The sequence below is a fragment of the Rhodamnia argentea genome, chromosome 2, assembly GCF_020921035.1.
Source record: "Rhodamnia argentea isolate NSW1041297 chromosome 2, ASM2092103v1, whole genome shotgun sequence".
Lineage (NCBI taxonomy): Eukaryota > Viridiplantae > Streptophyta > Magnoliopsida > Myrtales > Myrtaceae > Rhodamnia > Rhodamnia argentea.
Genome location: NC_063151.1, coordinates 26,508,504 through 26,519,542, shown reverse-complemented (window position 1 = coordinate 26,519,542; position 11,039 = coordinate 26,508,504). Strand labels below are relative to the sequence as shown.

Sequence of the window (11,039 nt, the reverse complement as noted above, 5' to 3'; positions counted from 1 at the left end):
GCATTATTGGATGTAATTGGGGCTTGGGAAACATTGAGAGAATATTTGAGTAACTCGAGTATGATCTGTAATTTTCGTGTATCGCTTGATTTATAATATAATTCGTTGTTGTTCTTCCCGTGGACGTAGGTCTTTACGATCAAACCACGTACATCCGATGTATAATTTATTTTCTTATTCTGTCTATTTATTGTTCGATTGCTTGGTTCCTTCCAACACTTTCATCCTACCAATTTTTCAAATTTATTGAGAGTAAAAATTTGTCAAAACAAGTATCTTCAAGTCTAGCACTCGTCTTCGACCAAAAGAAAAAAAGTTATCTTCAAAGTCTAGTACTCGTCAGACCAAAAAAAAAAAAAAAAAAAAAAAACAAGTCTAGTACTCGAGCCAAGCCTTCATAGTCATCGAGACTAGATGGGCAGAATCGGCTTTTCCCTTTGCGGGCGAATGCCAAAAGGGAGCTGCTAAAGCAACTTACACCGGTTACTGAAAAGTACTGATATCCACATCCCTTAGCTCGACATTATAAACATTGACGAAACCTCCAGTTTTTTTTTTATCTGGGTTGATCATTTACAGTTACTGCCTTCTAGCAAACCTTCCTCTGACTGCGCAGGAAGTGGCTTCATGTGGAAGGGGCATAGAAAGGCTTGAAACCCCGGACAGGCGGAGCCCTTAAAAAATGAAGATGAAAAGAAGACCCATTCGCCATTATGAAGATTGGCATTTGCTAACTACAATTTGCAAAGTAACATTATTGTATCTTTATCTTTTTGCACAGCTTCCCTCTAGCATTAGGGTAATCAAGGAAAAACCTATCTTAATGAAAAAGCAAACTCAGTACACTGTATGGAGCAGGGTGCTAAAACTGCACATTCGAAGGTTACTTCTGCCAGCCAGCCTGCTCACTCAGACATGTCATCTTCGGCTCCACTAGACCGCTCCATATGCTCGTCCTGTGTGACCCTCTCAGGTGATCCAAGATCGTCTTCATCGTCTTCGAAGGCCCCCAAGTTAGAAGTAGAAGCACTCTTCTTTGAATTTGAGTAGACCTGTAGGACACCAGACTAGGACCATGTTACCGAAAATTAAACATCAAAGAATTGGCAGCTTAAAAATCACTTGTGGCTATACCCCTGGTTCTTTCAACTCGATAGTAGCAGGTGTTGGTCTGCGCCTCACGGTAACACTAGCAGGTCTTGCAAAATGTTCGACTTCATCACCAGATCTTCCCTCTGCTCTCTTCTTCCTCAAATTCAGCTTTTTGGGAAGAGGCTGAATTGCGACGACCTCACATGAAGCTACTAAAATATGGTCGAAATTCTAAAAACCAAAGAAAAAGCATGCCGATATTTACCACATAGCGTGCTTCACCGTCATCAAATGACACCAGGTATGTGCTGGGCTCCTCTGCATCATTGCCACCTCGAACCTGTTGCACACAAGGTGGGAGATTGTATGTTAAACAACAGATATTGCAAGATGTACCATCAAGCATTACAGTAGGTTGTGTCACATACAAAATCCCATTGGTATTCCCGAAGCCAAGAGTAGCCAATTTCTTCGTCCTCATCATACATATCCTTCGATATCTGCCATCAAAACATAGAAAAAACCATTCCTTGTGACTAGCATAAACATCCACCAAGGTTAAATGGTATTCACTGATAGCCAGGAACAGAATCAATTGCGCAAGCCTTACTTCATCTGCAGAAGGGACCATGTAGGCCAAGAATTTTTCCGGTTTTGATGGATCAGAGCCTATGGCCTCATAACTTTTCATAATAGCCTGAAATGGACATGATGATAAGTTGCTTACCCCCTAAGTAATTGGCTATGGCACACAATTTAAAATGAACAAAAAAAAAAAAACCTAAGCTCAGGTAGAAGAAGGGCTACACCTCCCACAAAAGCAGAAAAGAGAGACTAAAGGAAAACAGCAGAGTACTTTTACCCAGTAATTATCGCGCTTTAGCATGTTTTTCTTGTGTAGCAAAATACTCCAAGCAACATATAACTGAAAAATATTCTTAACCTTTTTCCCATAACACCATCTACTAAACAGAACAATTCCTGACCATTTGTGCAATAGAACCTACAACTCACCTTTGCTTCATATTCATCGCGGGCAGATTGTTCCAACTTGCTGTAAATTTCTGAATCAGCTGTGGGATCATTATCAAATGATGCGACAATAAATTGATCATCGTACCTGCATCAAGCGTAATAGACGACACTAAATGGTCATCGTCACTCTCCTGTAATATGAGATCAGCTAGAAAGGAAATTAGAACCTATCAGCAACATTTTATTGTGGACTGGTAGTAATCATACGATGCCTCCAGTGAAAATCTAAATCCAAGCAGTCTCTGCTAATGCCTAATCAATGAACTGACATCAACATATCCCCACCTACAGATTGCTTACCACTGGCCAAACATGTCTGGTGCTCGGCCCAGACAATTCTAGATCAACCCATTTTACATGCAACAAAAAGCAACTCCTTATGTTCAACGAATCAGTAAATGCATACACATCAGATGATGAATTAAGAAAAATACAAGTTTTCCATAGCATATCAACTCACATGCAAGAGAAGCTATCAAGAAAAGCATAGATTGAGTACATACCGATTGAAATCAGGTAAAAGAGGCAGAACTTCAACTGGATATAAGTTCTTATTAGTTGCATGAACAGGGTCTAACTTAGCTGCCTCAAATGATGCCTCGATTTCCTTAATTCGTCTTTCCCTGGAATTAGATTACTCCTTTAGCAAAAAGAAAAGGACAAACAATACTACAATAAGGATATTTCCTGATAAATGATCAGAACAGAAAACCTGTCATTGAGATTCTCCAAAATGTTGCGACCTCCCTTCAATTCACGCAATTCTTTTGCTTGTTTCTCAGTTAAAGACTGCAATTCCAATGCAATTAACAATGACTAAACCAAGCAAAAATATTTGCTGAAAAAAGTTTCAAATCAGTAAAGCCATCAACCTGTTTTGCTGAATCCAAACTGAGAGGAGATATGTACTGTGTTTTAACTAGCCAAGAAACACCTTTATCGGTAGGTCGTTCTTTCCTTCTTATCCCATCTTTCTTTATTGGTGTCACCACTTCATCATCACGCAGTAATTCTTCGTCCTCTGGATCAAGGGGTTTGCGAATACTTGGAGGACTAGCGAAAAAGTGAAACAAAATCATATGACTGATGATATGAGACAATTGTAACACCATTTAAGAGATTAGTGTGGCCGCGAAAATACTTGTATATATTCAGGTCCAGCAGGTCGAGAGGTATGCCAAGATCAGGCTCAACATGAAGCTCGGGCTTCCAACTTTTCTCCAGAGATGTAATAGTGTATTTAGTAAAGCTGCAAAAAGGAAAAAATAGCAGGGTTTATCTTCAATGAGAGCATGTATCATGTAAAGCTCCAAAAAAAAATTTTCTTCATAAACTGTACTGGTAATGATCCAAAAAGTGAAATTTCAGCCTTCTGTTAGATTAACTTGACCGTCCAACCACTGTCATGAACTTTGCTGGAGAGTAATATTTCAGAAATCACTGTATAACTACAACCTTTTGCGCTTCTATACCGATCCTCTGAATGGTTTATACAGCCTCGATGAATTACTGCTCTTTCTGTAATTCTTTTGCCAGTTTCCTACTAATTTCCCAAATTCAACTATGCCGCACATCATGAGACATGCAATACTCTTGAAAGGGCAGGTGTAATTAGCTTAGTGATATGAAGGCAACATCACACATACATGCACCCAGGGAGAAAAATCAAATTCAGCAACACAATGACGTTACATACCGATCCTTGTCTTTCTTGAAAGCCATAAGTTTTGGTTGAGCACTTGGATCTGGAAGCTCATTACGAAACCTTTGATAAACAGAAAGCAAATTGAGGGTAAGCTGAAGATAACCATTTGTCATCATTAGGCAATCAATAAAGAGTTGCTCCTTATCTACAATGATTGAACTGTTCAAATGAAAATACTGAAACCAACAAAGTACAAGAGAAATTTTCAGCCAGAATTCGCAAAACAATATCAGTGTTTGCCATTCCATAAACTAAAAACAAATATGTCAATGCTATATCTTTCAGCCTTCAAAATGCTATTAGGACTCGGTAAGTTGCATTTCTAATCTCACAATCATGCATCATTTTAGCTAATCTAGTGAATTTAGAATACATGAACATTTGCCAAATAACATATCCTTAAACAAAAGAACGTCATCTAAAAAGACATGGCCACTTCGTGGTATTATTTCCGACTTAAGGATAGCAAAGGATTATACACATAGCCACCTCAAAATTAGCTACTAATTTGCAATCTTGTACCAGCAATAACATCAAATCTCGTAGTAGGAGATGCAGTGGGGACAGAAAACTTGCTTTTGCCAATATTTTTATGCTCCTTCATAAGCTGAGTTTATGGCATCATGAATGTTAGGAAAATAGAAGAGTCTCCACACGTGCTGCCAGCATAATGTTAGCAAGCAACTCAGGCTGAAGAAAATGTACACATTAAAACACTTACTTCAACTTGCACAAAAAAGTGGTCGGCTTCTTCAACCTATTCTCAGACCTCTCACCAGTCAAGAATGGCGTTGCTTTCCTATCCCCCATTCTAGAACCGACAATTGATCCGTGTCCCTTTCCTGAAGACAACATATGGGTCTTCTGTAATATCGAATTTTGTGACTCCTTCATCTGCTGCCTGTGTTTCTCCTCCTGCTTTTGCTTCTCATACTCCTTCTTCTTTCTCAACCTCCTATCTTCTTCAGTCTCCACCCTCCCCGAATTCCCATTCGGTTTTTTCACCATTGGGGTGGGGAGTTTATGTGGTTTAACAGAAAACACACGATCATATTTACCAGGTTCATGATCTCTCGAAGCACCTTGATTGCGCTCAAGGGATTTCCTATCAGAGCCTAAACTTTCTTTACTCTGAGGAGGAGGAGGAGGAGGAGGCGAACTTGGGGGTGGTGGTGGAATTGCAGAACTAGGAGGAGACGATGGGGGAGGCGGAGGCGGAGGCAGCGGTGGTTGCAATGATTGCATTGATGCAGGATTGTACTGAGTATATTGCGAAGATGATGGGTAGTATATAGGAGGCTGTTGTGGTTGTGGAGGAGGCTGTAAGCTCGCTGCATTCTGAGGAGGTGGTGGTGGCGGGGGCGGTGGATATGAAGAATCTGGCGGTGGAGGCGGTGGAGGTGGCTGGTAAGGGTAATGGGGAGGAGGGGGGTGTTGAGGTCTTGAAGGATTGTAAGGTTGGTGGGGATAATTAGAATTCGGGTGCATTTGGCTGTAGTTTTGAGGGAAAGCAGCGGAAGCAGCTGATGGCATAGGCACGTCACTACCACCTCCACCACCACCACCGTAACCCCAATTCTGTGAATATTGCGTACCTGCCTGCGGCTGGGAAATTGTTGGCGGTGGCGGCGGAAGTGGATTTTGGCTTGGTGGCGGACCAAATGAGGATTGTGGGGGAAAGGGCCTATACGAGGCCATGGCCGAGATTCAATCCAATCAAAGAAAACCCTAGAACAGAGGAATTTCACTACAGAGCATACTACAGAAGCTCCAATTCTGAGGTTCCAAGATCAGAAGAAATCAGGGAGAGAGCAACGTTTCGATTAGGGGCAGATCAAAAAGCTTGAACAAATAAAGAATAGACATCCCAAACGCTATCCTCTCCGTCTGTTCTAAGCAGAAACCTAAACCCTAAACCAGCCGGAACCAAAACAAATCCAGACGATTCCGTCTCTCAACGGACAGCAAGAGGAGAGGCGCGAGACTCAGACAGCTCCCGACCAAAACCCTACTTTGTCCAAACCTCAAATTCCAGATGACTAAACTAGAATTCGAACCAAAACTGATCTCAGAATGTACAGATCCTCCACGAACTACTGACAAGCCTCGATTGGTGATGCCAGCTGAAGATTAAACGAACACACCCGAGTGTATAATCGAAGCAGAGCGAGGGGAGGCAGCTTTCGGCTGACGACGACAACTCTCGTCAGCGACTGAACTTCACTGAAGCATCAACAGCCCCCGTATTTATATAGACAGAGGAGAGAGAGTGAGAGAGAGACGAGCGCTTAGATTTTGGTCCGGCTGCCAATTTAAACATGCCGGAAGATTTTCGAGAGAAGGCAGCGGCTCAGTGTCCTTTTTGCTTGCATGTCCTTTTTTTTTTTTTAATCTTCTAATTTTGGCAAATTGTATAATTTTTAATTTCCGAATATTTTTGTCATTTTTTTTAATCCAAAACTTTTGGGGACAAAAGGAGATTCTACCTGAGGAAAATTAGTCATTGACCTCCCTTGTCGTTACATAGGATTGTTCTCTAACAACTGCTTTTCGAATTTGATTACCCTTCGACCAAAAAATAATAATAATAATTATTATCTTAAGCAACGGAGAGAGTGATAATGCTAATTGTCGAAAACAACCCAAATGTTTGTCACGAGAATCAAACATGTTTGAGAGGTGCATGATAAACAAGTGGTGTCATAATCATACCCTACTGGCTGCTAGATAAGTCCAAATCTATTCGTAATAAAAAAAAGAGCTAGCCACAATCTCAAGCACATATCTATACCAAATCTATTAGGTAGTGGCTTCATACATGACAAGGGAAACTATTTGCAATTGAAGTTACCGAGAGGTCATGCGGATAAACAGGTAATATTTAATGATAATGCATGATAGACAGAATGACATTACATCGACTATTATATTTTAAAAATCGTATGAATCATACATTGGTTGGAGGGATTGAATTGCTGACAGATTGTGACCCGGTCTCTATGAGCATAGTCTCGGAAGACCTGCGAGCTCGATGGGTTTCCATGAGCCTCGTGGGGTCGAGGTTTTGTGATTCGTAGCTTCCCATAGCCACGAGTCTTGAACTCCGTTGGGGGAGAGACGGTGTGTTGTCGGGGTGAGGGGCTCGACGGTAAGGGACGCCGGGGGCAACGTCGGGTGGAATGGCGGCGAGGGGTGGAGAGAGAGAGGGAGAGAAAAGATACGGAATAGGGTTCGAGGGTAAATGTATTTTTTTTTTATTTAGATAAATGCGACTCTTAAGGGTTTTAAAAGTGAGCATGGTTTTAATACGCAAGTTTAAATTCGAAGATTTCTTTCCAAAAAGAAAAGAAAAGATAAGATAGGTAAGTCACTTGGGCCACTAGTGGGCCTACCTAGAAGAGAAGTTCAAATATCGGAAAATTGTTGACAGTAAAAATGCACGTTTAAAGTTAAAAAAGTGAATTTTCTAACCTGAAAATGAGAAAACGTTTTCCACTAAAGTTATAACCCCGAAAAGCATTTTCTTTTATCATTAAATCTTCCTCGAAACAAGCATCCCTTAATTATTTCAAAGCCCCATCACAGAAAAACCAAATTATTTTGGTGGCAACATTAGCCGCTCGTAACATAACAACACCAATTTTAAGCTCGACAAAAATGTAGTGACAATTTAAAAAAAAGGAAAATAAAGGACATAAATTGGCTAAAGGCTGCTAGGCACACTTTGTAATTTGGACAGTATAGAGGAGATTGGAACTTTGTTTGAAGGGGGGGGGGACTCATGCCACAATGGAAATCATCAAAGGGCCGATGAGGAGTTTGAAATTTGGATAAATGGGCCGCGCAGGGCCCACTCGAGGCGAGAATACGCTGCGGTGCGCTTCCGGAAATGCGAAAAAGAGACAAGAAAACGACGAGGGAAAATGATGGTCCGACTCCAATGGGCCCAAATCAAAAGCCCATCAATAGGCTAAAACACCAATTTTTCCACATTGTCGACTTTTTAAGCCTGAAAAAATAAAAATGTTCTCTAATAGTTATAGTACTTGTTATTGATGTGGTAAGGAAGGTGTCTTGCATCATCTAGATGCTGATTAATTTTGAGGAATCGAGAGTGAATCGCTTGTTCGACGGAGTCCACGATGAACACAGAGTTTTTGTTTGATAGAGTCAATGACGGGCATAGAGTTTCTGTTTGCTTGATTCGTGTTGTTTTGAGTTTTCAATGGAGTTGAATTGCAACGTTGAAAGCACAAAACGCGCCGAGCCGCGAGGTTTTATAAGTACAAGGGCCAAGAAAATCTATCTTGAATAGCTCTAATCTGAAAATGTGAGGCTCTAGTGACGTACCTTTGCTCTAACCTCGGAAGGAAGACGAGTTAGAGTTTCTCTACTTCCAGCAATTTAAATTTCGTCGAAACGAGTTTGTATTTATTGACGTCTTTCTTGACAGATTTCCTTATATACTTATAAGTAATCCAAATCGTCAAAGCCGCTTCTTCGATATTCAATTAATATGGTATCCGCATTTTAATTCGCTAGAAATGTGATAACCTACTCAATTAGATTCTCTTTGTTAAAGCCCTGACTGCTAATTCTTTTCACACAAGTTCCTCAATCATCCCAAAACACTGATCTAAGGATGGATATCTCCTAGATTCAATTGACACGATTGTTTCACCGATTACTACGCCAATAGTTGGACAATAAGTGCACCCTCCTGCCCCAAGAGGGGAAAGAGTCACGGTTTCTCGACTTCACCATTTTAGTTGCAAGGAAGCTCGACTCCTTCGTGCTCGCGCGTGTTCATCCCATGGATTAATTGAGTCACAAATTAAGGAAAACATATTGGATGGGTGATCATATAGCCAAGAAAGAGCTACTGTCTTTTTCTCATTACATATAAATATCGCAAGTCTCTAAACTTGAGAGTGCAAAGACACTTCTGTGAACATGGAAAAGCATAGAAACCCTAGTAAGATCTCCTTCTGAGTGTTCCTGGTACAAGGACACACCAGCTCACCAACCACTCACTCACTCTCATACATTGCAGCCTCCCGAGCCATTGCTTACTATTTTCAGCAGATTATTTTTCTGAAGCTAAGTCCCTAGCAGAAGCTATTATTAAAAGATTCTCTTTTTTCCTATGTGGAGCGAGAAGCTGTGTCTCTGGGCCCTGCTTGTCTTGCCAACTGTGGAGTAGAACTCAAAAAGTTATGCATCTTAAGGAAATTTTAATCAGACAAATGGGTTTCTGTCGTAGATGAAATGACGAATTAAATGAAAATAAACTTGTTAAAGCACCTGAAAGTAGGCCTCAAGTTTCTTCCTCAATGTTGCATATTCCCTCTTCACCTGCTGGAAAGTCCTAATGCATCTGTTTTTTTTTTTTTTGGGTAATGAGTTAAAACCACAATGTCTTAACAAACCATTAAAGAAACCTCTTAATGGGATCACATTAGTATGTATGCGAAGACAGGTATTTGTCGATTCTCACTAGTTTATACGGTTTCGACAGTACATAAATGGTGTTTCGTGATAGGTTGCAAACACCCCCACGAAGCAAAATTCAAGCAGTTGGAGGGTTGTTTATGGGTTTATATGGATTACCCTTCTCCATTTCCTGTCCTGCAATATTCCCTGAACTGCGAGCACTCAGCTTTGACTTTTCTGCCTCCAATGCTGTCACGAATCACGATAAATAGACAAGAAAAAGAAGAATTAGAAAGCTGTGAATATACCTCGCGATTCCTCTCCTGCATAGTATACTTTTATCGACTTTTCTCGTGGAACTTTTGCTAAAAAATTGAAAGATCAGTAGCTATGCATGTATGTACCTTGAGCTGCTTCCTTTGAACTGATGCATGTAGCTATCCAACCGGTTGAAATCAAGAGGTCTGTTGTCCCTGAATGAAGTAGGGTACAAGAGGAATGTAATTCGTAGATGTAAAACATATACCTAGGTACGAAGGTGAAAAAGCAATAACAAATGATAAATGAAAGAACAAACCAACAGGCGAAAAACTTGGCTTGTGACTCACAACGCCTGCTCTATGCTGGCGACTAGTCGAGCTGAATCACGGTAATACAATGTCACAACTTCCTCGACAAAATTAGGGTTCGTGTCGTCTTGTAGCTCTTCCAACTGAACAAATTGTTCATCAAGATATCCCTGTGTCGTGATGCCAAAACATGCGTTTTGTTTCATCAGTACTGAAATGAAAACTTATGTTTTCAAGTATATCAGTATAACTAAAGAACTCTGATTGCTTCGAGTTTTTGAAGAACCATGATATGCATTAATTCCCCAATTACACGTTCAGAGGCAAGTAGAACTAAAAGGACTGCAAAGTACTTTTATTTGTATTTTTTTCCCTTCTAAGTACAAGGGACTGATGAAGAAGCTTATTTGTTGACATGCAAGTTAGAGTTGTATCTACGACAATGAACAACAAAAACCAGTCGACTCTTTTTGCAATTTTCTTTTCACTTGTCATTGGCAAAAGGCTATTACATGCAAGAATGAAGGGAAAGAGATGATTATCATGAGCAAATCTGTTCGAAATCCAACGCTTTCATCATTCAACAAGACGACGAATCCAATGAACCTGATCAAAGAGGGATTGCCTCATGAGAGCAACTTGGCGGTGCAGCTGATTGTTCCTCTCCATCGGCGAAACAACTTCAGGAAGTACAACAGAAGGGGGGGTTTCGAAGTTCTTGTGTAAAGAGTTAAAAGGAGATGGAGAGAAGGATGATACACAATGGTGCAAGCTAGCGTTTAGTAGAGGCGTGATAGACCATGCAACGGTATGAGGTTCACGAAGGTTTTTGAAGGTTTTTATAGTAGTTCTAGGGAGGGGAGAGAGAGAGAGAGTTAAGGAATGCAGACGTGTCACTGTGAAGGAGAAAAGTTAAGAACTTGGGAATCCAGGCAATGGACATGTAATGGGGCTTTCTGGTTCTGTCTGCAAAATATAAAAATATCACATCAACTTGCTTTTGCTTATCATTATGTGTTTCAGATCCTGTGAGAGGACGGATGACAAGAAAACCTTGTAAAGGGTTTTGAGAATAACTCTTGTTTTTATAAGGATTGAAGCTCCATCTGTCATTTCTTGGTGTCCTATTATTATTCAGGTTAATATCTTTCGGGGGACTAAAATATTTTCGGGTGGGGGGGTGGGGTTAAAAGCTTGCCCCAGAT

The 11,039-nt window shown here is 40.6% G+C and overlaps 2 protein-coding genes across 2 annotated transcripts; both read right to left on the bottom strand.

Annotated features, from left to right (window-relative positions):
* Positions 1 to 683: 683 nt before the first annotated feature.
* LOC115737543 (protein PAF1 homolog) lies at positions 684 to 6,155 on the bottom strand. Its single transcript, XM_030669713.2, has 12 exons — positions 4,554 to 6,155; positions 3,824 to 3,892; positions 3,269 to 3,376; positions 3,000 to 3,180; positions 2,840 to 2,916; positions 2,631 to 2,750; positions 2,107 to 2,212; positions 1,703 to 1,789; positions 1,521 to 1,592; positions 1,358 to 1,432; positions 1,135 to 1,275; positions 684 to 1,052 (listed from the first exon to the last, which is right to left on the bottom strand). Exons 1-12 carry the CDS (start codon positions 5,528 to 5,530, stop codon positions 906 to 908), a joined length of 2,160 nt encoding a protein of 719 aa, XP_030525573.1. The 5' UTR covers positions 5,531 to 6,155; the 3' UTR covers positions 684 to 905.
* A 2,699-nt stretch (positions 6,156 to 8,854) lies between these two features.
* Positions 8,855 to 10,639, bottom strand: LOC115737546 (histidine-containing phosphotransfer protein 4). The gene is made up of 7 exons (XM_030669718.2): positions 10,441 to 10,639; positions 9,874 to 10,004; positions 9,670 to 9,738; positions 9,443 to 9,514; positions 9,137 to 9,209; positions 8,958 to 9,024; positions 8,855 to 8,922 (listed from the first exon to the last, which is right to left on the bottom strand). Exons 1-6 carry the CDS (start codon positions 10,501 to 10,503, stop codon positions 8,977 to 8,979), a joined length of 456 nt encoding a protein of 151 aa, XP_030525578.2. The 5' UTR covers positions 10,504 to 10,639; the 3' UTR covers positions 8,855 to 8,922; positions 8,958 to 8,976.
* Between the last annotated feature and the right edge of the window lie 400 nt (positions 10,640 to 11,039).